Source organism: Momordica charantia (assembly GCF_013281855.1).
Source record: "Momordica charantia cultivar OHB3-1 chromosome 1 unlocalized genomic scaffold, Mcharantia_2.0 BLBB01000001.1, whole genome shotgun sequence".
Taxonomy (NCBI): Eukaryota; Viridiplantae; Streptophyta; class Magnoliopsida; order Cucurbitales; family Cucurbitaceae; genus Momordica; species Momordica charantia.
In genome coordinates, this window is record NW_028275157.1 from 11,629,026 (window position 1) to 11,655,244 (window position 26,219).

General features: G+C 31.0%; 2 protein-coding genes and 1 non-coding gene across 4 annotated transcripts; 1 reads left to right on the top strand and 2 right to left on the bottom strand.

The window, feature by feature from the left end:
- The first annotated feature begins 11,380 nt into the window (after positions 1–11,380).
- On the top strand, positions 11,381–14,427 carry LOC111021297 (BTB/POZ domain and ankyrin repeat-containing protein NBCL). Its single transcript, XM_022298193.2, has 2 exons — positions 11,381–12,156; positions 13,305–14,427. Exons 1-2 carry the CDS (start codon positions 11,665–11,667, stop codon positions 14,286–14,288), a joined length of 1,476 nt encoding a protein of 491 aa, XP_022153885.1. The 5' UTR covers positions 11,381–11,664; the 3' UTR covers positions 14,289–14,427.
- A 3,696-nt stretch (positions 14,428–18,123) lies between these two features.
- Positions 18,124–25,141, bottom strand: LOC111021322 (pentatricopeptide repeat-containing protein At4g35130, chloroplastic). Of its 2 annotated transcripts, none has more exons than XM_088125517.1 (3): positions 22,358–25,141; positions 21,348–21,426; positions 18,124–18,464 (listed from the first exon to the last, which is right to left on the bottom strand). In XM_088125517.1, the coding sequence occupies exon 1, from the start codon at positions 24,483–24,485 to the stop codon at positions 22,650–22,652; it is 1,836 nt and encodes a 611-aa protein (XP_087981643.1). In that variant the 5' UTR covers positions 24,486–25,141; the 3' UTR covers positions 18,124–18,464; positions 21,348–21,426; positions 22,358–22,649. The 2 variants fall into 2 exon arrangements, with proteins under 2 accessions (XP_087981643.1, XP_087981645.1); XM_088125519.1 differs by lacking the exon at positions 18,124–18,464 and having other exon boundaries at positions 20,942–21,426; positions 22,358–22,956; positions 23,083–25,141.
- Positions 24,920–25,131, bottom strand: LOC148213273 (small nucleolar RNA U3). The gene has a single exon (XR_015793154.1). It is a non-coding gene; the product is annotated as a small nucleolar RNA U3 (small nucleolar RNA).
- Positions 25,142–26,219: the final 1,078 nt, after the last annotated feature.

Below are 26,219 nucleotides of genomic sequence, written 5' to 3' on the forward strand. Positions count from 1 at the left end.
CTGTAACACAAATAGATTGTCAGTCTCAAGCAAAATTTTCTATTTTTAGAAATATGAGCCCGTGTGATCATGGGTTTGAACTCATTCTCTGTTAATTTTTGAAATAAAAATCTGTTTGGATTTTGTATTCCAAAATAGCTCATTTTTAGAAAGGAAAAAAAAATCAAAACTACTAACGAACAACCTATTTTCTAAAAATAGAAAATTAAACTATGTCACTGTTTGATACAATTGTGTTTTAACTATAGTATATATATTTATTAATTTAATTAATAATGTGTTCAAAATCTTGATCAAACATATATATGTATAAAATGAAAAATAGAATACTAACAAATTTTTAAATTGTTAGGAAAGATTCACTTTAATTTTCCCTTCTTTACTTGATTGAGTGAGTTAATTTTGACATTGAATTTTAAATTTTATCAAATTAAAATCTAAACATAAATTAACTCAATTAATGGAGTTTTCATTTTGTTGACAATATGTGGCTACCTATGAGTATTTTGTGTCCAAATGAAGTTTTTTGTTTTTTGTTTTTTGTTTTTTGTTTTAAAGAATAGATGAAGTTGTTTTAATTTATACTAATTCTTTTGATTTTATGAGATATGTTTTTAGTTGGATTTGGATATTTTGTTACTAATTTTTGTAGCTAAATTTTTTCTATCATATTATTAATAAAGTGGATGTACAAGATTTTTTATATATTTTTTTAATTTAACTCTAAATAACTCAAATAATTTAACTCTCCCTCAAATTTAAAATCCAATTTGACCAAATTAAAATTTTAATGTTGAAGTTAACCACCCAGCTAAATATATATAGTGATAAAAATGATTTTTTCCCTTACAACATTATGAATTTCTAATAAAAAAATTAAATGTCTACTTAGCATAACTCAACTAATTAAGATAAATATTCTCGATAAAAAAAAAAATTGGAGATTCGAATCTTTTATCTCATATTACCTAAATCGAAAGCCAAAACGCTCAATGGTAATTGACATATATCTCCAATCGAAAGATTGTGAGTTTGATCATCCCATCTCATATATGTTGTACTGAAATGAAAAGAAAAAGAAAAAAGCGAAAAACTAAATGGGAGTATAACTATAACAAAGGGATGGGGGAGGACTGTACATGAAGGATACAAGAGTACATAAAATAATACAAAGCAATAAAGTCTTTATTATACAAAAGCTAAAGCAAGAAGAGGAGAGAGAGAGATTTAAAAAAAAATAGATTTTTTCTAAAATGAAAAAAGAAAAAAAAAACAGAGAGAGAGAATGAAAAGACAAGTGAAACGTCAAATCCTCTTCTTAAAAAATCATAAGACAGTCAGTGGGATGGATGTGCTGTCAATCAATCCTTTCAGTTTTTTCTTCTTCTTTATTTCATTGTCCATCAATTTGAAAAGAAATATCTTTTTTTTTTTCCTTTTCGAAGACGCAATATAATGTAACATTCAAAAACAAAATGCAAATTTTAAAAATTGAGAGAGACAAAAGAAGTGGTTTTTTCTGCCTCAATAACTGTCGGGCAGAGATAAAACCATTGATCATTGGGATAATAATGTGTATTTTATTCCTTTCGATCTGTGATCAAATTAACGTTAAAGAGGTAGTTTCAAATTTACAACTTGTTGGGAAATGGTCGATTAGGTGCCACCGAAGGCACATGTGATAGGGACACAGGGAGTCTGTAGGAATGTCAAGCGTACTGGAACGAACGTCGAGTGTATACCAAAAGAATGTCGAGCATATTGAAAAGGACGTCGAGCGCTCTGTATGGACACACCAAACATGGTTGGAAGCCCTAATCATGATAAGCTAAATTTTCCTACACAATTCACTGTGAGGATTCAACACACATCCTCTAGCAAACTCTTACACTCTCGAGATTCTTGCTCTCTCATGTACTTGAGTTCTAACTTAATTATCGGAGTGCATTCGACAAAGAACCACATTGGTGAAAGATTTATGTGTACAAATATTGATTACCAAATTCGAAGGTGTATACATAACACTCAAATGGTACCTACGTGAACTTTACCTAAAAATCAACATCAAACACCACCTATTAAAAAAAAGACATTAATGTTTAACTTAGGTGGATTAATACTTGTGAACTCATTTTAATCAAATATATGAGATTTTATAATTATAATTTTCATTATTTAACTTTCGTCTAAGTTTAAATCTTCTTCTTTTTTTTTTTGTCTATAGACTTTTAAATATTGTGTTAGTCTCTTAAATTTAAAATTTTTTGTTTTAGTTTCTACCCATTGGAGAAAAAACAAATCTTTTATTAGTTGTTGTCTTAACATATATATTTGAATTCATTTTAGAATCTAGCTAGCTAGCACTTTGTCATGCTATATATGACTTGGATTATTAAGGCATATTTATTCATCAAGTAAATAAACAAAATAATTTATGAAAAATAAATGTCAGTGTTAGGTTTTTATCAAATAATTTAGGTTGAAGTATAAATTTACTTCTTGAAATTCGATATGTGTTGCTATTTAGTTTCTAAACTATAAAAAAAAATTAAAAAACTTGGACTTTGAATTGTAATTCTATGCAACTTTTATTGTTAATATCATGGAGTAAATAACTTTTTTTTAGAAAGAGTAAATAATTGATTAGTGTATATGTATATTAAATGAATTTTGACTCATTTAATATGACGGATAAATGAAAAAAAGAAAAAAAAGACAATTAGACAAATCCAGTTGACTCAACTATAAATTTGAATAAGTAGATCTAATATGGTCACATGAAAAAGATATAGTTAGTTCGAGTTTACGACCTTTGAAACATGTTACCAATGTCTTTACTAATTTAGATATGCTTTAGTCCACCATAGTTAAGTCTATCTTTGGTTGAGAGTATGTTGAAAATATTAAATTAAATTAAATCTATTAGTTCAAATATTAAGATGTGTTGATAATATAAGTCCATTAGATAACTATTTCGCTTTTAGTTTTATGTTTTTTAAAACTTTGTCCATTTGCTGATCACAGTTTCTTTGATATGTTTATATTTTTTAAAAATACATTTGGATTTTTGGTCAAATTTCAAAAACAAAGTATTTGAAAATTATTTTTTATTTTAAAAATTAGCTTAAATTTTAAAAACTTTTCTAAAAACTAGTAGCAAAATTAAGAATACATAAGTATGAGCACAAGTACTATTTACCAGCTTTCATTTTAAAGATAAAATTCCCTCAAAAAAAATTAAGATATAAAACTAAAAATGATTTATATAATATTAAAATTGAGAAATATTTTTCCCGTGCAAGGTTAAGTGCATTTATAGATTCAGCTTTTTCTTTTTAATCTAATGGTTAAAGCTAAAAAAAATAAAGATTTAGCCATTTAAGAAATAGATCAAATAAAATAGTTAAATGTATCTATAAAAATATATAGAGATGCAAATCAATTGATAATTGAATTTTGTTATCATCAAATTATTTATATTGATGGGTGATTTATTTATATTGATTGGCTTTGAATTAGTTAATCCTTTATTGACATTATAAAATTTCAAAAAATCATTTGCTGCAGAGGGAAGACAGGATTGAAACATAGTTCAATTGTATTAAAATAATTTGTTTGTTAGGAAGAGAGGAAACTAACCTAATTGAAAGCGAGTTTGTTCGGTGATGAAATATTACGACTTACTCGGTGATGAAATATTACATCTGGCAAGTCGCTTGAAGATTGTTAGTTTCATTCACCCACTAAGGCGACATTCACGAAATCGTGACGTGTTTTTTGAGTTTATCAAAAGTTTTGGGTTTTGATTGTACTCCTTAGCTTTCCGCCTTGATCGAGCGTGATATATCTACCACTTAATTTTATTTAATGAATTTCCCACAGAAAAAAAAGTACTTTGAAAATCAAAATTATTTTATTTTAATTTCATTTTATTAATAGTTCATTTCTTAGTAATACTCAAATATGAGGGAGTGTTGATATCATATATATAAAAGATGAAATTTGAGAGCTACGTAATTACTTAATCATGAAATATCGACTATAAAAAAAAATTGAAATCAATAAACTCATAAAAAGTTATACATTCGAGCAATTACATAAATGAAAAAATAAAAATATATTTTAAAATGTGGTAGCAAGTTTAAAATTACAAATAGTATAATTTTATTTGAACTCAAAACTAAACAAATTATCACATGCGAAGGAAAAAAAAGGGGAACTGATATTTTTAAAAATACATCTAATATATATTTTTTATTATCTAGTACAATTTCCTCTAAATACTTTTATTGGCAGATATATTCATATTATTAATTATTTTATTTTTAAAATTTTTAATATTTCATCAACATTTTTACTCACATCGAGAACATTATTCTAACCGACCAAATCACTTTTTATAATATTACATCACAATTACGAGAATGAAGTCATAAACCTACAATATTTTTTACAAAAGGTAGAGATATCTTAAGGTGTGTTTGGGAGTGATTTTGGTACGATTAAAATCACTTCATTTTCATTGATAATATTTGACAAATTAAAAAATTAATTTTAAAAGAGCTTAAAAGCACTCTAAATTGATTTTTGAGAATTTTGAAAAATAGATTATACTTAAATATCTTTTTTCAAAATTACCAATTCTACCATTACAGACTCTTAATCAACTAACAACCTAGTTATAGTCGTGTTGCTCTTATTCCTTACCCGTGAGAGCTATGTTTAGGATGGAACGATCAACATATCGACATACTTTTTTTTTTTACTATCAGAATAAAAATTAAAAAAAATAAAAACCTTCTATCAAGCTAATAAAATATTTTTGGCAATAAAAGACTTTGGAGTCCATGTGGAAAAAAAAAATCGGGGGTTATAAAAGTGGACGTTAAAGTAATACATATTCATTATCCATTATTGTCGCCACCAAAAAAAAGCCTCTACCGCCGCCGCCATCATACGGTTGCCGGCATCCCAAACCACCGGCGGCCGCCGCCGCCATCTCCTCGTGAAGATGATGATTTTTATTTTATTTTTTGTATCCCAGATTTGGGTCACTGCTATTCTGAGTTGTTACTGGTCTGTCTCCCACATGTCAACACAGTCATTGCACTCTATCATTAACTCCATTTTTTCTTTTTTCTTTTTTTCTAATTAATCTAATATATATTCCCAACATCTTGTCAATGAGATGTCATCCTAATCCACTGGTTTCTAATGTGTTTGGTGTTTGGTCTCTCTTATTTAACCACGAGGTCCAACACTAAAATTGTTATTAATTTTACTATAAAAATTTCATGCAGAATATAGAAAATCATAATCTATATTTATAAAAGAAAATTAATTGAAGAGTTTAACAAATATGTGTATATAACATTTTTCCTTGAAATATTTTGTAAATATTGATGAAATGTTTAGAACATTGAGAAATATTAAAGGCGTCGATGATTTTTTATGAATTTGAGTAGTGATATAACTTTTTGCATGTATCATATTGAATCATCACATATCTAAAAGTGAGATGGATTTGGATGAGAAACTTTAAATCAATTTTATTTGGTCCTCGTCATCACTAGTTTAATTTTTTTACGGAAAAAAAAAAGTAATCACTAATTGGGTATGTTGTCAAAATTCAAATTTATAGGCATCCTTATGAATGTGTTAAAAGATAAGAGTATAAAAAGTTTTGTCATGAAATTCATTCTAAAGTTTTAAATATTTTTTAATTATAATTAATTATAAAATTTTAGAAGTTTAAAGTTTTAAAAAATTTTGTAACCTCTCATTGATTTCTTTAAGACCGTATTATGGTCTCTTAAGACTATATAAAAGTAGTTTTTCATTGTTATAAAAATTTGTAACCTATAAGTTGGTGTGACTAAGAGACAGAATTTTTGCTAAAAATTATTTTAATTAATGAATAAGTTTTTTTTCACTTCCTACACAATTATTGTTAAAAAAAAAAAGAAAATCTTATCAGTAATATTTATATTCATATTATTGGTAACTAATTAATGACATTTTTTTATATTTGATTAATATATATATATATATAACATATATAGAAAATATTAGTTAGTCCTTAATATCATCGGTGTCGAACCCTCTTATTACAGGTAAATATTTCGATACATTGATGGATGTTTCAATTTTTGCACACCACAACGAAATAATAATTATGGACATGATTATAACGAGTAGTTATACATTTAGTATCTCCTCTCTGAGTTGCAATTAGTTTGAATTGTCCCTCATTTTTAATATAATATTTTTAAAAAAATAAAATAATAAATATTCATTTTCACATCACCATTTGAAAAAATATGTTCCTCCAAAATTGTAAAAAATGAGGTGGAAAAGAAAGTTGTTTTCTTTATCTCTTTTTGTTCTTCCCACATGCTTTGACACTTTCCCATATTTTAGGCTTTGTGCTTTTTCTTCTTCTCTTGTAATGCATTGGTCCATGCAAATGGTTAAAGGAGACAAGCCTCATTCTATGAACATGTGATATCACCTCTTTGGGGCTTCTAAGCACATGTAGTTTCCTAGTACAAAAATACTTGGTACTCAAATTTCTTGATATTTCTTTCTTAAAATTTCCCATTCTTTTTTCCCCCTCAAATTAAGGTCTTGAATCATTTGTTTTCTAGAGAAAGAGGCATATATATTTCTGGGTGAGTGTTACGTCGGTGTCATGAACATCTTTGCTTCCAAAGTCTTTGTTGCCTGCACACAAAAGTCTAGCATTAGTGCGGTGCTCTGCTGAAATGCACTCTGATGCTTAAGTTATAATTCAAGTTGGGAGTAAACATGTGTGAATCAAATAGAGAGTAAGAGGACCGTAATCTCGAGAATGAGAGTCTGCTTGAGAGTGTGTGTGCTGAATTCTCATAAGGATCGGAAGTTGTATAAGGGAAGACATACAATTATCTCAATTAGGGTTGTTATTTTCTTATATATATGGAGAGAGAGAGTGAGTGCTGGGTTTGAGAGTGTGAATGACGGAGACACAGGGAGGTGGCATGCTGTGTCCGATGGCCATCGAGAATTCTCACAAGGATTGGAAGTTATGTAAGGGAATACATACGAGTTATCTAAATTAGGGTTGCTCTTTTTCTTATATATATGGAGAGAGAGAGGATGGGTTCAAGAGTTAAGGATGGAGATAGGGAGGTGGCGTGCTGCGCTCATGGCCAGCGGGACCATCGGAAGTCTTTTTATCCCTGTCCCACAAATGGGGGGTGTGGCGGCGCCTTTGTTGATCCTCTGAAGCATATCACAGTTTGAGTACAAGGTGTCAGCACCTGCCCGCTAGTTGTCCCATGTATGGGATGTCTACGTGCACTCGGGATCGGGTCAGATGCACTCGATCTCTAATAGTTCTTTTTTGACCTAGCCCATATGGGTGGATGAGCTTTCGACACTTGACACACCTCGATTTTGCCCGATAACAATTATGATTATGAGTATGATAAGTATGTAATTTAGTTGCGCAAACTCTCTTATATACCCGTCATTTAGAGCTCGTTTGAATGTTGTGCTATAATTTTTAGCTTTCTATTTGGCTCAATGTAAAATTTTCCCCCGAATACATTTCATTCGTTTAACTTTGTCCCTAAGCTTTTAGAAGTTTTAATTAAATATTATTTTTTATATCTTATGTTTTTTCCACTAATTTCCTGCAATCTATAGATGGTTAAATAATGATGAATTGTAAATTTAAAAAATAGGGTTGTAGTGAACATCGATCATTAATGATATTTTAATTTTAATTTTAATTTTTTTAAATAGTAGCACTTATTATGGGTCCAGTAAGTTAATAGATATTTTGAGCCAAGCAAAGTTGGTAGGTTTTGATTTTATGAGTGGACATGTTCAATTTTTAAAATTAAAATTAAGAGTGGTTTATTAGCTTAATTAATAAAATATATTTTATAATCAAATTAGAAGGGTCATAAGTTTTTACATTTATTGGGAGAAAATAAAGGGTGGAATAAATTTTTTAAAAATAGAGATGAAATTGTTGTTTAAAAATCATTGTTTAAGTTATGACAAAAGTTTAAAATAAAATAAAATAAAACCGAGTAGTTTCATGTTTTTTTTTTAATAATTTGGTGAAGAATTTAATTTTAAACAAAATAAAGAGAATGTGAGTAAATTAAAATCAATTTCATTTTTTTTTCAGAAACAGAAAAAAAGAACAAAGTATTATTATTAAGTACAGAACCTTACTATTTTGTTGTACTAAAATTTTTTCCAATATTCCCTTTTCCTAAAGTATGAAATTTGTTTTACAAGTTTGAAAATTTTGGGTTTAATGTTTTACTTTATACACATACACTAACAAAATTTCCAAAAAAAAAAAAATGGAGAGTTGTACTAAAATTTTAAATCAATAACTTATTTAGTATAACATCAGAGTTTTGTAATTATCTTGTTAAGCTCAAAGATTGAAATATGATTATTTCAGCATCTATAATTGAATGATATATCTAATTTTAAATTTTTTCTTAATATATTTACATAAAAACCACCCCCTTAGAGCTTATGAAGGAGGCTATAAATTAAAAGAGTACTTTGAACCAAATTTCCTCACTTGTTTTCCACTTTTTTTTCTTACTTTACCTCCGTGATATAATGATTACCTACTTTTATTGGGTTTTCGCAAAATATTAGAAGAGTAATTGTCCTATATTGAAAATATACAGGAAGGAGATGTGCTCCAAGTACTCTAAAAAGACTGTCTTTAGATTTTATTTATCCTAATTAGAACCAATCTGGTATACTAACTCTAGTTAATTGAATAGTATTGGGATCGGGAGAGAAATATGTGTGATTCTAATAATTTTTCATATAGTGAATTTTTTCTCTGTGCACCGTGGTTTTTCACTGATTTGGTGTTTTGCATGTAAATTCTTGTGTTTTCTTTATGGTTTTGATTTCTTTAATTGCTCAATTGTTTTATGCTTATTTCTTAGTCGAAATAGATGGTTTTTTTCCCTATCACTTTATATATATTAGGGTTATTTTGAAGGTTTTCCCTCCTCTCGTTTCTCTAAGTTCTGTTTTTTGGGTTGAGGTTCCAAATCTCGAACCCAAAACTAGAAAAAAAAATCCTAATTAACATCGAACCTAACAACTATTTTTAAATTATATTAACAAAGAAAGAGAGAAAGAGAGTCAAAATGGTAGATTTGCTTGGAAATTGAATATTAATATATTGAAATACTATTATCTAATTGGGATGGCGCAGTGGTATCACCTACCATAAAGTCTTGCAACAAGTTCTGGTTACAAGGATCTATTACAGCAAGCCATACAACTACGACATCGATTCCAAGAAATAATATATATATGTATAGAACACTATTTGGATGTGAAGTTCTGGATGAATCACTATTTGAAAACTTACCAATTCACTTTTGAATTGAGAGTAGTTTTATTTATTTATTGTTATTATTTTTGGGGAATTTTTTAAAATGGAGCTTGTGTTTTAACTTTATTGCATAATACATCTACTTTAAAAGATACCCTTTTGGTGATAAAGAAAGAAAGCCTTTTTCTTTGCCTTCCTTTTTAGGCTTTCAAGTTGATATAATGCCTGTGGAGATCGACAATGTGTAATTTGGTCTATTCAAAGTCTCTAAAACTACACCGTTTTGATAATCACTTAATGTTAATTAATATTAATCAAATAGCGAATCCTTGATTATTCTCATAATTTTTTGGATAGGCACACTCACTTATAAAATGTAAAGGGTCATAGAATTTCACTTCCATGGTATATTTGCATATATTAAAAAAAAAAACTAAATGATTTTGTTTCTTTGTTTTTTTTAATTATATTGTTACTAAATAGCTAAACTTTTAAAATAAAATAATTATTAAATGAGACTTGAGTGGTTGAGACAAAAAAAAAAAAAAAAAACAAAATAGTTATATGTTTTTGGTGTTCGAGATTAATATATATTGATTTTGATAACTTAATTTTAGTCATTTTCTATTTCAATCCCTAAAGTTGGAAAATATTAATTTTAGTCTTTGATTAAATCTCTCCTTAAAACTTTTGGAATCCTGGTATATTGTTTCTCCCTAACTTTTGATGGAGATTTCTTCCAACTTATTATATATATATATATATATTTTTTTTTCTTTTTTTTTTTTTTTGATGTAGCAAACTTTCCTTTTGAACCTTTCCTTTTCCTTGAATTCTTTTATTATCTTTTAAAAATATTTTGGAGGATTGAACAACACTTATTTATGACAACCTAGTTAAAGATCATATGTTGGTCACCGATTTTTATCATCAATTTAAGAAAAAAAAATAATGAAACTCTCTGACATAGACATTTTTTTTATTATATGTCATATTTAAAATTATCGATTTTAGAGGGTCATAGCTTAGCAATAAAGAGATCTACTATTCTCAAAGTTGAAGATTCAAATAATACTACTATATTTATTGTAATAAAAAAATTTAAAACATAATTTTACGGAGTTGAATTATTAAAATGGAGATCTAATAGTTGAGAGGTGAAAATGAAACCTACATAAAAATTCAAAAACTAAGTCAAAATTAAAAACACATATGATGTACGCAAAAATAAAAAGTAAAAAAAGGAACAAACACATATGAAAGCAAGCACGAGCTCTTGCCTACCGGTCAGTTCCACGTCTTCTTATGCTAACTATCAATAAAAATTTGACTGATTTTTAGTATTTTGAAAATATAAAAAATATTTTTTTCCTTAGATCTTTCTCTTCTACTCGTCAATCTTTTAGTGATGGTGATTTCTCTTCTACTCGTCAATCTTTTAGTGATGGTGAATACGAAGATACTTATTGATAATCACCTAATATCCCTAAGATACATAAATACCTTCATTAGTGGCTTCTAATTTTACACAATAACCTACCATTTGAGTCCAACCCCAACAACCTCACAAGAGATAGAGATCAGAAAAGAATAGGGAAAAAAAAACAGAGAGAGAATTTGATTTTTTTTTTTCTGAAGCAGAGAATCCTCGAAACTTGAGTCTACACTCTTTAATCGAAGATATATATATCTTAATCAGTTGAGTTATGTTTAGATTGGATAGAGATCGATTGTTTGATTCTTTTTAGTACAATATGTAGCGATGGAGGGGTCGAACTCACAATCTCTTAGTTGGAAGTACATACGAATTAATACTGAGCTATGCTTGTTTTGACTCGATTGTTTGAATTTGCAGCAAAGAAAGTGATAATTTATTAATTAAGATGGTATTAGAAAGTGATAACTAAACAAAAAAATGTACTTTTTTTGCACTCCTCAATGCTCCCATCCCCACATTAATTTATGCTACACCTGTTTTTGTTTTAAGTACCTCGGCCTCTCAGAATAGCCACCCATATTCATAACCATAATATCTTCTCTCTCCTCTCTCTCTCTCTCTCTCTCCTCTTCCACAGTCATTTCTCCTTCCTTGAAGAGTAACAACAACTGGGATTGCTTTCAAACAGCACAAATATTGAAATCAATCATTTAAACTCACCAACTTTTCCTCTCTCATAGAGAGAAAATTTAAGCCAAAACCCAAAATTCCCTTCAACCCTAGCTTACAACTACACAAACAAAAAATACCCTTTTTTTTTCCCTTCCTTTCTCTCTAGTTTTTGGTTTTGGAGATGACCTTTGAGGAGTCCCTAAGATCTCTCTCCCTGGATTACCTTAATCTTCTCATCAATGGGCAGGCCTTCAGTGACGTCACCTTCAGCGTCGAGGGGCGGCTCGTCCACGCGCACCGCTGCATCCTCGCCGCCCGCAGCCTCTTCTTTCGGAAGTTCTTCTGCGGTTCCGAGGCCGGGGCGGGGGGCTGCGGTGCTGTCGTTGATTCCCGCTCTCCTACCTCCACGGGATCGAATTCTCGCGGCGGTGGAGGTGGGGCGCCGCAGGGAGTGATCCCTGTGAACAGCGTGGGGTATGAGGTGTTTCTTTTGCTGCTTCAGTTCCTGTACAGTGGCCAAGTTTCGATTTTGCCGCAGAAGCACGAGCCGCGCCCCAATTGCGGGGAGAGGGGTTGCTGGCACACGCATTGCTCCTCCGCCGTCGATCTCGCCCTTGATACTCTCGCTGCCGCTAGATCCTTTGGTGTCGAGCAGCTCGCATTGCTCACTCAGGTTTGGTTCGAAAACTTTAAGTTGATGGATTTGATTATCGGTTACGGTAGTCTTTCTCTGCTTCTCAAATGGGTTTTTTTCTCTCTCTCTAAAATCATGAGGAATGTTAGTTTCTCTTGGATCTCCCTCTCTCTCCTCTCTCTGGTCATTTGGTGGGTGTGGTGAGTTCTTGGGATTTGGACTGATTAAGTTTGGAAGCTGATTTTAGCAAAAGAGAGTGGAAGAAGAGATTTTTCTTAATGATTCCATTTTCTATTTTTCCTTCAATTAACATTTCTTACATATATTAGGTAATCTTTATTTTTGTTCTTCATATATTACCCCTTTTCCATTTTATTTCTTTTTTCTTCCCAATCATGAGATATATCATATATCATATATATATATATATATATATTCTAATTGACTCATCTTTTGATCCATTGGACTTTTGACTGAGAAAGGGAAGAAGTAATTATTGATGTAATAGCAGTTGAAGTTTGAATAAAAGTTTGATTCATTTGCCCAAAAATCACTATATGATATTAATTAACTAGTTCTTGATGAATTAAACAAGCATTTTTTAATCAATCATTAGATTATGATGTTCTCTTCTTCAACACATAAAAGGCAATTGAGAAAATAAATATGCAAACAATAAACATATATTACATAAATTTTATTCCTTTCTTTTTGTTCTCTAAGTTTTTCTACACATTCAATAGCTTAGTTTTTGTATATATGAATGTTGGGGCCATCTTAAAATTCAAATTCCTTATTTTTCCATTCTCTATTGAGAAGCAGAATTTTCCAAACAAAATGTTTTCATTGAGATATGATAATTCAATGGTTGACAAGATTCATTTGGTTTAAAGTTTCTATCTATATATTTGAATCTCCTTCTCCTCGTTCATGTCGGAAAAAATATAGTTATATCACCAATTCTTCGTTATTTGAGTACGTAGATTATTAAAGGGACTTTATACAAACTTCTGAATGTAGTGATAATTGAACGGTTTTACTTTTGAATGTAGTGATAATTGAACGATTTTAATAGATAGGAAATGAATGGAGTAAAGGTTCAAGCTAAAGATTTCCTTCTTTATACCATCATATATTACTAATTTTTTTCTCTTTAACTCATTTTTTGTGTATTGTGGGACACTCAGAAGCAACTTGTAAGCATGGTAGAGAAAGCTTCAATTGAAGATGTAATGAAAGTTCTAATTGCTTCAAGAAAGCAAGACATGCACCAGCTATGGACTACTTGTTCCCATTTGGTGGCAAAGTCTGGCCTCCCAACAGAAGTTCTAGCAAAGCACATCCCCCTCGACGTAGTTGCGAAAATCGAGGAGCTTCGGCTCAAATCCTCCCTCGCTCGCCGATCGCTGATGCCCCATCACCACCACCATCACCACCACCTCCAGCTCAGTGCCGCGGCCGACCTGGAGGAGCAGAAGATCCGCCGTATGAGAAGGGCATTGGACTCCTCCGACGTCGAGCTCGTCAAGCTCATGGTCATGGGCGAAGGCCTGAACCTCGACGAGGCATTGGCATTGCACTACGCGGTCGAGAACTGCAGTCGAGAAGTCGTCAAGGCCCTGCTCGAGCTTGGAGCCGCCGATGTCAACTACCCTGCCGGACCAGCCGGGAAAACCCCTCTCCACATTGCGTCGGAGATGGTCTCCGCCGACATGGTGGCCGTGCTCCTCGACCACCACGCCGACCCCACAATCCGAACCGTCGACGGCGTGACGCCGCTCGACATACTCAGAACCCTAACTTCAGATTTCCTCTTCAAAGGAGCTGTCCCAGGGATGACCCACATTGAACCAAACAAGCTGAGGCTTTGTTTGGAGCTGGTTCAGTCAGCTGCACTTGTTATATCAAGAGAACAAGGCAACAACAACAATAACAATAGCAACGCAAATGCTTCATCTTCCACTCCAATTTATCCACCAATGAGTGAAGATCACAGCAGCAGCAGCAATGGCAGCAATGTTGGAAATCTGAACCTTGACACAAGACTGGTTTATCTTAATCTTGGAGCAAATTCTGGTTCAGCTCAAATCGGGGCAGAAGGGGGAGATCATAGACATGCCTCCCATGGAGGAACTGACCCAACAATGTACCACCATTCTCATGACTTCTAAACTCCCTCTCTCTCAATTTTATTCTATATATCTCTTCTTTCTATTTACCCAAAATTATATATCATCGATATATTTTATATGCAGATCAAGGTTGAATATATGTTTTAGTCCCTAATATTTTTAGGTGTTTTCTTTTGAAGTTAGTTTCAAAAGTTTTAATTTGGTCACTTACATTTCAACACTTGCCATTATACCATTACTGGATTGGTGAATGTTAAAATTTGGCTGATGGTAAAACTCAGTGAGTTGGCAGTCGAAGTTTAGCAGAGGAAAATTAGTCTACCTGAGAGAGGAACTTCCTCCTTTAAATTTCACGTAAGCTTATCATCCATCAATTTTAACATTTATTAATAGTAAGAGTATGATTTAAATTAACAGTTTTAAAATAATAGGTACTAAATTGAAAAAATTCCTGAAACATGATAGACTATAACTTTATTTTTGACCTTTATATATTCCACTAGGGGCTTTCTTTCTTTGCTCTCAATTTTGTAGGCATTTCCAATGATCATTCTCTAAGTTAAAATTTCAAAGAGGACAATGATCCATGTGGAGGTTGCACCAAGAAGAGATTTAATACATGTGAGTGTTATTTTACTTAAAATTTACCTTCTTAATTTGAATTTACAATATGGTACTGATCCTACATTGAAACATCCATTTTTCCAAGTGTTCGTATATTTTTTTTTTCAAGAGTTTCAAAAACAAATTTCTCACAATGCAACAAAATAACATAAAAAAAAAATTTGAAAACAATCTTTGATTAGGTTCAAAACACCTCCAAAATCTCTTCAAGCTACAACAAATTGAAAAGGTTGTATGATTTTTATTTTTTAAGCTTGAGTTTTTCTTATCTTTTTCATTTCCTTAAATACCCTTAATTAAGACTCATAATTATTTCACTTTTGTGTGTGTGTGTGTGGAGTCCTTGAGCTGTGTTCTCTCTTTAATGAAGCTATATGGTGTAATTTAAAACCCTAGCTAGCAAGTTAGGGTTATATATCCTTGTTTGAACCAATGGGTGTTTACATGTTTAGATCTACAAAATATTTAAGGACTATTTGGCATCCTATTCAGATTCTGTTTCAGATTTGTTTTCGAAAAATATTTTCGGATTATATAAATGTTGGCATTTTATATTTCTAGTGTTTTCAAATTCTGAATTCGAAACTTTAAAATGCGGAATTATATTAAGAAAGATAAAAACTTTTATAATATATATTATATCATGTTATAAACTCATTTCTTTGGTTTTTAACTAAAAAATGTAAAATATGATATATTATAAGATATATAATATTGTAAAATAATAATTCTTCAAAATTTATAATATATACATCAGTAAATCAATTAATATTGTTTTAGATTTAACTAACTGATAAAGATTTATATTAGACATGACTACTCTTCTCTTACCAATTGGTTTTAGATAGAACCCATCAATATTGATATTGTATCAAGAGTTCAAAAAACTCAAACATTCGGTCAAAAAATGGGATCCGACCGAGACGGATGAGTCAAGAGAGCCACGATCTCGAGGCACATGTTAAAGATAAAGATAAGAGACCCAAGATTTATAATAGATATGGGTTACTTCTCTCATTGTTAATTTATTTTGAAACAGAACCCATGAATATTGTTAAAAACAACTTTGTTTTCATTTAATCACTCATTTTCATATTTCTATTTTTAAATTACGAACGCACCCTCATTTACTTGGTCTGGGTTTGTTCAGAACATAAACTAATTTCCTTTGGATAAATCATATATCTAGAAAATTTTTAGTGTTATATGTAAATATCTTTTTTTTTTCTTAATAAACAACCTTCAATTGTTAGTGAATCCTATACAATAAAATACTAGATTTTATAAAAAAAAATAAATATGGTAGAATATATCGATTTTGTTGTTATATAAATTACAAATTTTTTTATATGAGAATTTATACATAAATAATCAAATTTTTATAGTATTAAAAATTTGAAGATGGGAGGTGAATTCAAAGCTGCAACTTTTAAGAATGTTGTAAGACGTTAACTTAGACCATAAATAATCAAATTGTTTTAATTTATATATAAAATGTTAATTATTTGAGAGGGATGAAATTTACATAATAGCCCCTAATCTTTGGAGTAAATCTCAATTTGATCCTTAATCTTACTATATTAAATTTTATAAGTATTTAAAAAAAATACTTGTTAAAATTTGTTAAGAAAAGGTGGATTAATCATTAAATTGTTGTTTTATTAACGTATTTTAAGACATGGATGTTATATCATTCATATAATTTTTACACATCATTTCTAATTTGTTCATCCTCAAAATTTGAATTTATTTAAGTAGTATGATCACATTTTCAAATATATTAATAAAAATAATAATTTAATGAGACAACCTAAAAAAATGATGCATAAAAGTTTGTTTAGTTGACAATTTTTAACCATCAAACATGAGCCTTGCTCAGAATTTAAAAAAAAAAATTACCAACCAAATAGAAAATTAGGAAATTTTTGGTATATTTAGCGGTTTGAATATTTTATTAATCATACATGTCAATAATTATTAAAATATGACCATGAGCAAAATTCAATAATCATTAAAAAGGTTTCTATAGAAAAAGATCTCATTTTTGAGATTTCTTTATACTTTTTTTAATCATTTTTTTATCCTTTATTCTATAGTTTTTTTTTTTTTTTTGTGTAATCTATAAATTTACTTAATACTTTCTTTTTTTTTTCCATTTTAGGCCAAAATTTTTATTTGACCTTGACGTACACACTATTTTTCAAAATTCTATCTAAATATTTAAAAGTTTTAACTTTTTCTAACATTTCAAAAAATTTCTAACGTTATTTGACGACATTATAATGTCGTCAAATGGAGTAACATAATTGGTGAGATGACATTTAAAAATATTATTATAATATGAGACATTGTACTTTTTGAATATTAAATATTTTACTTTGCATCTCTTATTCAACTAAATAACAACTATTTATTAAAAAAATAAATAAATAAGAATGGTTACTGTCAACATGAGATTAGCAATTAGCACATGTTTCTGATCCAGAAGTCATGGATTCGATCTCTCCATCCTCACTTATTTGCATTAAAATAAATAAATAACAACTATATCCCGAAAGTTTAACTCTCAAATTATGGAATAATTGATTTATTGGTTGTCCATCAAGAAATCAAACTCACATTTAATGTGTGTATATCAAAATTTGCTAAGGCCGAGAACACCTCGATGCGGAGCAGGGCCTGGTCAGCCTTGAATGGGGCGGCCCCGATTGGTGACCTCCTGGCGTTTACCGATTTGTGCCCTTCTCCTTGACTCGTTTTCCAACTTCTTGTCTGAACCGTTTTATTTCCTTGTAACACATAGTATTAATGAATTTATTGGCATACTGTTATAATTAATTTGAAGAATTATTATTTTACAATATTATATAATTTATAATATGTTATATTTTACCTATTTTAATTTTAGAAATGAATTTATAACGTGAAATATTATATTTATTAAAGTTTTATTTTTTAAATGTAATTCTGCCTTTCAAAGTTTCAAATTCAAAATTTTGAAAACATAAAATATTGTTTTCAAAATTTTTAATATTTTGAATTCAAAAACAGTTTGCAAAAGCAATTTAAAAGAAATGTAATAAACAGTTATTCACTAAATTCGTTGATCTAATGAATTTGAAAACAACAAAATTATAATTTTTTTTTGGATGAAAGAAAGAAACACGCATAGTTTATGAAGTTTGTTGCACAGGTGACTTCCATTTAAATCTATGTCAAAAAACCAAACAAATACGATATTTCCTTGAGGTGATGCTTGTGAAAGAGATGTTCCACTAGAAATATTCTTGTTATTACTTTCATCTATATTTCTCCAAAAGTGGATATGCTCTAATAACTTCTAATAAATTAAATACATACATTAAAATACGAAGGCTTCTTATTCCACAACAACGGGGCTCTCAAAAGTCCACACTTTCGGCATCTGAGTAGCATTGGACTAAACTAAATACGTATTCTATTTAGTACTTCAGGTGCATCTGGAGCAGACTCGTCTCTATCTTTGGATTACGAGTTGGATACTTCCTTCATATGAAGTGGGTTGCCTTTCCGTGCTTCAAAGTCTAGTACTCAATCTCCCCTCATTGAAATCTAAAAAAATTATGAAAATTCTATCAAATGGCACTCAGCTCATATCTTTAAGTTAGATCGTTGACAAAGTTCAAAGAAAGGGTGGTGAAGTCCCGAACAAACAATGTTGCCTTAAGAATTTTGTTTTTCCTTTAGCAAATATATATATATATACACTTCTAATCAAACAAAGTGCATTATAATATGTGCAAGATTGGCTGAGTGTGACACTAAACCTTTACGTATTTATGCATTCCTATCTTTTTAGGTTCATCTTAGTTAAATTTTTAGTCAATAATTAATGAAGGTTTTATAATTAATGTCATAGTGATCAATAATTTTTTTTTTATTTATATTTTCTATATTAGTAGACGTTGTGTATGTATAAAGCGAAGGAAACCAAGCTTCATTGGATTGAGGCAATGTCTCCAAAAAAAAAATTTGGTTAAACTACAAATTTAGAAGAATTGCTCAAATACCAGTAAATGAGATTTATTTAGGACTCATTCACTCTTGGTATTATTTCGATTTTTATTTAGGACTCATTCACTCTTGGTATTATTTCGATTCATTTCGTATATGAGCCTCTTCAAATAGAACTCAGGGCTATTAATTCAATAATTTCTATTGAATGTGGTCAGATACTGATTCTAATAATTCTATTGTGAACTTAAAGAAAGTGTCAATTAGACTCCTGGCCTTTTAATTGTAATTTTAATAAAAATTATTGTATCCCTCTTCGATGATGAATATTCTATTTTATATGACATGGCAACAATAAGGATTAAATTGTTACCTACTTTACAAGGACTAAATTGTTACATATTAAAGTTCATTGACTAAATTGTTACTAATTTGAAATTACAATGACTAAATCATTACAAATTAAAGTTTAGGGACTAAATTGTTACTTTAACGAAAATACAGGGACCAAAAGTGTTTTTTAACCATAGAAATTTGACATAGGTACATTTTAATTTCATTTACCTTATCCAACATATATAAACTACAATTAGTGGTTTGGAGCCACATTTAGTAGATTAGGTGTTCAATTTCTAAACAAATTTGGAATGGTTAAATGATTATAGAAATTTAACAATGTCAAAACGAGCATAGCTCAACAGTAATTGACATATATCTTAAATCAAGAGATTGTTAGTTCAATCTCCTGCCTCCACATATTGTGTATTAAAAAAAAATAGAAAATTAACAATAAAAACTAAAATGGTTTTCTATCAAAGTTGAGGGACTAGATTAAAAAATTTGAAAGTCAATGAGCTAAAATAGAATATTTGCAAGTTACCAAATCGAAAAGTTCAATGACCAAAATAAGATTTAAATGGAGAAATATCAACGAGTCAGTGTAAAAAAAATAGTTTAAATTTTATTTTGGTCTCTAATCTTTCTATTTTATTTTAGCTTACAAACTTTCAAAATGTTTATTTTAGTCCTTGAACTTTTACAAAGTTACCATTTGAACCATCGGTGTCTATTTTAGTTCTTAAACCTACAAAAAATAATCATTTTGGTCGTTGCCATATTATTTTACCACCTAATATTTGCTTACCAAAGCTCTCATCGGCCAATATGGTTTGAGTACACGCTCACATACCATATTAGTACACATACTTGAAACTATATCATCAATCTGATTAAAAAAATAAAAATAAGAACTAAAATAATTATTTCTTAAAGTCCAAGAACTAAAATAAATAATTCGAAAATTTAGGAACGGAGATGAAACAAATCTAAAAGTTTAGAGCACATTCAGAGACCAAAATAAAATAATACTTAAAGTCTATGGACCAAAATGGAAATAATGCACAACCTCCACATCTATATTTTATATAAAAAGTTTTGCAATTCAAGGTTGCTCAAAAATAAGATAGGCCAAAAGAAACAAGGAGAAAATAATGTTATATCAAAAATTCGAATTAGAGAGCAAAAACAAAGATCTAAATGTGTCATTTTAGTCTCTAAAGTCTCGAGTTTATTTTACTTTGTTCTTTGAACTTTCAAAAAACAACAATCTTTGGTCCTTGACTATTTAATAGATGGATGGTTTAGTTCTAAATGTGTGCATTGACATGACGATATAAGTATGTTTAAAGGTAGGTTGAAGTGATTATTGAGTATTAACTAGCAAAGACCAAAAGAGTCATTTTCTTAAAGTTCATAGCCTAAAATAGAATAAACCAGAAAATTAAAGGATCAAAATGAGATTTATATCAAACCTATAATATTTACTAGGAATTGCAAAATGTGAGTTGCAAATTGAAAGAGCATCAAAAAAGAACATCCTTATTTTGTGACAAGACAAGAAATATAACTTAGAAACAGAACCTCCTAAAAGAGGTCAAAGAGTGAATTTGCCACCGTTCATGAAATGCATTCATATCTTTTTCCAAACTCTAATAGTCTATATTTCAGACTTTCAGACAAGCAATGATCTACAAGCGCAAGAACAGGGAATATAGCTAGAATGAGATATAAGCATATGACAAACAGTGGAAACTTTATCAAGTGGGATAGTGATTAAAGAATGAATTTAAAGAGCAAACATAATGATTTAAGTTTTTTTGGGTCAGGTGATGATCTAACCATATTTAAAACCCACCTTTTGGATCTTTCTATGTCGTATATTAGTTCAGGAAAGTCGTTCATTCATTTGAATTGGGATTTTGTAACCTAACTGAGAAGCACAATTTTATATTCCAACAGTCTGGGAAAACTTTAAATCCTTCCCCACCAAAATAATTTTGGTGCAAACTAGTGAGATAGATACCAAATTCTTTTCAGATTTGTACTGCTCACATGCTCTACTATCAGATCGTCAAGATCTTCAACTTAAGGAAGTCCAATGGATAATTACCCCCTCCCCCAAGAAAAGTAAATTAGGAATACCTCAGCTCTGCCTAACCCAGTTTCTTTCCAAGCTATGCCTCAGACCAAGAACCTCACACTAAGGGCTGAGCACCATCACCTGTAGAAACAAAAGCACCCATCAATGACACAGTAACAATAAGGATTTTTTTTTTTTTTTCGTCGTTACTTGTCTTCCATTCGGGTCAACTTATACCTATCTCGACTAATCTCTCAGGAGTCAAGACAATTAGATGACCTTCCAGTATTTGGTTGTCTAGAGACTTGTAGGATATTAATATCATAGATATAATAGGTAGGTGGTTATAATGGAATTTGTACTCATTCGTTCAACGTTCTTTTTTGCTCTTTTACATGTACAGCTCATGCAGAAACGAAATTTAGCTGCCAAAGCATGGAGGTGAAACCATAATCAGGTTGATTGTTCTTTAAAAAACCTACACTATTATTTAAAGGGATTCTTTGTCTGCTAAACATGGTTTGCAGTTACAAATTTTAACACATTTCTCTAAAAATATGCATATTATAGATACAGCCACGAAATAAGAAACTTGTGAGATCGGTTGCAGGGGCAATTTGAGGGAACAGTATACATGATTTTTGCATGAAAAAACTAGTATGATGCATTTGCAAGTTAATAGGGCTCGTTTAGTAACGTTCCTATTTCTTGTTTCTATTTCTTCATTTTTAATAAAGAAAAATGATTTGCATAGCTCCAACATTCATGAATTCAAATATGATAAAACAATATATTTGTTTGTGGTGTGGAACAAATTTGGAAATTGGCACAAGAAAAGAGAAACTTGTTTTGGTTGTTTCCAAAATTTATATATAATTTTGGGAATGTTCCCAAAAAAAGAGAAACAAGAAACATGATCACTTGTAAAATGCTTAGATTTCTCCAGAAAATTGGAAACGAGAAACAAAAAACGGAAATGTTACCAAACGAGCCCTAGATGATTCACATTACTGGAGAATACATGAAACACAATGACCGTAAACCACAATTTAGAGAGAATGAAAAGCATTACCTGACCATCAAAACTAATTAGATTTCTCCCTTCAATCTGTTCATGCTTCAAACTTCAAAGAATATTTTATTCTTCTCATTTCTTTCATAGTCCAAATGCTCGCTCCCAACTAGTCTTTCAATCATTTCAAATGATTTCATGACATGCTATTGTCGTATGGCAGGTTAACCAATATGCTCGTGTTTCATCTGGGGAGCATAAAGATGCCAAAAGAATTCCAAGTTTCATTGAAGGCCTACTTGACCGATTATTGTTACTCAGATAAACAGATATCCTACCCTATTTTATCCTATTAAGATACCAATAAATCATAAATCTCCTTGGTCTTATCGTGTGATCTATCTCCTGAAACAAATCCATGAACTATTCCTTTTAACTCAATGAAGCTCCAACCCGGTTTCTTGACAAGATCTTTCTCGTACACAACACTTCGTAATTTTTCAACGTCATGCCACTGCCCAACAGTAGCCTGTGCATTGCTCAACAAAGTATAATAGCCTACATTATCAGGTTCTAATTCAAGAAGCCTGTGTGCAGCATAGTTAGCGATTTTATTGTCTTCATACACTCGGCACGCACCCATAAGAGCGCCCCATATCCTGCCATCACGAAAATTTGTCATTCTTAATATAATTGCAAAGGCCTCCCTTACCCTTGTTGATCTACTCAAAAGATCAACAAAACAAGTATAGTGTTCTAAATCAGGGTTGATGTTGAATCTTGACCTCATTGAATAAAAGATTTGACAGCCCTCGCTTACAAGGCCAGAGTGGCTGCAAGCAGATAACAGACTTAAGAAAGTGACATTATTTGGGGTCACTTCTTCTCTCATCATTTGAAGGAACAGATTGAGGGCGTCGAAACCTAGTCCATGAGCACCATATCCTTCAATCATGGAAGTCCATGCCACAACATCTTTGATTAAGATTAAATCAAAACATTTTATAGCAGAAACCAAGCTTCCACATCTTACATACATGTTAAGGATAGATGTTCCTAACTGCGTATTATAGATCTCCAAACCGTTGAGTCGGATAAGGTAACAATGTATTGCTTTCCCCAATTGCAGAACACCCAAATGGGTGTATGCATCAATTAAGTGTTTTAAAATTCCAACACTGGGTTTCAAGCCAGCAGCTTGCATTTGGTTGAAGATCTCGACCGCCCCATCAAAATGTCCATTCTGAATAAAACTAGACATCATAGCTCCCCAGGTGATGATGCTTTTACGAGGGATTTCTTTAAACAACCTAGTTGAATTTTCCAACTCCCCAAACTTGGCGTACATATCCAAAAAGGAAGTCTGAAGAATACCATCATAAAGGCCACTTTTAATTGCTAGAGAATGTAGATTTTTGCCTAGGATCAGATGCTCGGAATCAGGTGCAGCGGTTGCTGATACAAGTATGGTTAGTGTCTCAACGCTGAGTAGAACTTCACCCATGATTTTGTTGAAGATATCCACAACTTTCACAAAATCCCCTCGAGAGGAATAAAAGGATATAAAAAGATTCCAAGAAACAACATTCTTGCGATCAACTTCAGAGAAAAAAACTCCAACTTCATCTTCCCCGCCTAGACGAGTATACATTCGCAACAATGAATTCTGCAGACCTATATCAAACAACAAACCATTCTTAAACACATGACTCTGAAGCTGCCTTCCCAGACTCAAATTTCCAGTCGCACAGCACGCTTGCACCATCACCATTATCGTCACCGAATTCGGCTCCAACTCCCTCCTCATTCCCTCAAAAAGATCCAAACCAGAAACAACATCACCCCTACAAACATACACCGAAATCATCGATGTCCAAGAAACCAAGTCTCTGTGAGGCATTTCATCGAACACATTACGAGCAGAAACCAAACACCCACATTTCCCATAAACTTCCATCATTGTATTACAGAAATATAAATCCGCACCAAACCCCATCCGAATTCCAACACAGTGAACCATTCCCGCATAGACCACATCAAGCTGAATCGACATAATAATTCGGTTCACCATCGGAAACGTAAAGCCATCGTGCTCAACTCCCAATTCCCTCATCTTTTTATATAACAAAAGGGCAGAAACAAACAAACCCGATTCAACGTGAGACTTGATGATCGAGTTCCACAACATGGGTTCAGGTTCAGGGAAGGCATTGAGAACAGAGACGGCACTGGGAAGATCGTCAAAGTGGGCATAGAGGCGTACGAGCTTGGAGGCGGTGGAGACAGTGTCGAACCCAGATGAGAGAATGATAGAAGCATGGATTTGCTTCAGCCTATGAAGGTCTCGGGATGCGTGGAGAAGAAGAAGAGAAGGCGTTGGTGGTTGTGAGAAGTGAATGGTTGTTGTCAAGTAATGGGAAGAGAGTAAAAAAGAGGGCTTAAAAGGGATGGAGAAGAACAGAAAAGGTCGCCGGAGGACATGGGAATGGAAGGGAATGGTGTCTGTACTAAAAATTACGAAAACGAAGCAAATCAAATTCAGAAAACGAACGCCTATCTTCTTCGATTCGTTTCAACACAAGCAAAAAGAAAGAAAACCCAGGAGGGAAAAAAAGTTTTAGGAGTCTGTCAGACCGCCCTGCGACCATCCCAGCAGGACGAGCCATGCCAAGAACGATCCTCCACAGCCGCCGGACCAAGATCCGGTAGAGCCATTACTCACGCTCTAGTCGCGGGGCAGTAAATCATCCACCAGACTTTAGTTCTTGCCTCCCTTAGAACTCAAGGAAACAGATGTACAACCTATAGAACAGATCCTGTTCAAGTAAGGTCGTGGCCTTCCCACTTCATATACTCCTATAAATATCTGTAGGCTTGATCGTTTCTTTTCGATGTGGGAATATTTCCTAACTTGCGCTACTTCCATTTTTCGTTGGGCCGGTTGAAGTCTAAACAGTCAACACTAACTTTGATAAAATAATGTTATTGGTTTAAAATTTAAGAGTAATTAAAAATCTGCCATGGTTTGTATACAATATTACCAAAGTAAAACCTAAAGAAAGACATTTACAATTCTAGAAAACTTTTTAAATATGAGTAGATTAAGGTATATTAGTGATTATAGTTCATTGTTATAGAATGTGCAGATATATCATTATTTTCTATAATTATAATTAATTAATATATAAATGTAAGTAGATTAGTGACAAAGTATTTTGAAAATATGTAATATATTGAATTAATCTAGGATTTTAAAAGTTGTTAATAGATGCTTTAACTTTCAATTTTGTGTTTGATGGGTCTTTTTCTTTTTCTTACTCCATCAATTTAACGCTTACATAATGTATTGTATATTCATGTGTTTAGTAGCGTCAATAAAGTTAACAACATTAAGAGATTAGATACAAAATTTGAAAGTTTAGAGACATATTATAACCTTTTCAATATAAAAGGTAAAATAAACACACAAATTCTAAAAGTTCACTAATTAATTACAAACTTTTTAAAATATAATTAAAAGACTAAATAAATACAACTCTAAAAGTTCAAGGGGGACACGGACTCCTGATGATCCGAAAAACTAATCAATCTAACCAATTCAGATTTAGATTGGGTTAAATTCAAATAAATGAAAATTTTATGAGCTAAGTTGTTCAATGTTTCACCTAAAATTATTTTAGTTTAATCGAACCTACCTGAACTTATTATTAATTTTTAAATGATTTCTTTTACTCGTTATAAAAATTATATACAGTTATATTTATTTTAATTTTATTTCACTTAACAATTTTTTATGGATTATTTATTCTACAATGCCTTTTAAAGATAATTTTTAAAATTTTTTGGAGTACTCTTTCACCCTGTAAATAAAATCGACTTACAAGTCTTGATTTAATTTTAAACAAAATATATATATATATAT

Excerpts from the sequence above, each read along its gene's own strand:
- LOC111021322 (XM_088125517.1), bottom strand. The coding sequence starts at position 24,485 with ATGTTGTGGAACTCGATCATCAAGTCTCACGTTGAATCGGGTTTGTTT.
- LOC111021297 (XM_022298193.2), top strand. The coding sequence starts at position 11,665 with ATGACCTTTGAGGAGTCCCTAAGATCTCTCTCCCTGGATTACCTTAAT. Across the intron at positions 12,157-13,304 it reads AGCTCGCATTGCTCACTCAG|AAGCAACTTGTAAGCATGGT; the intron begins GTTTGGTTCGAA and ends TGGGACACTCAG.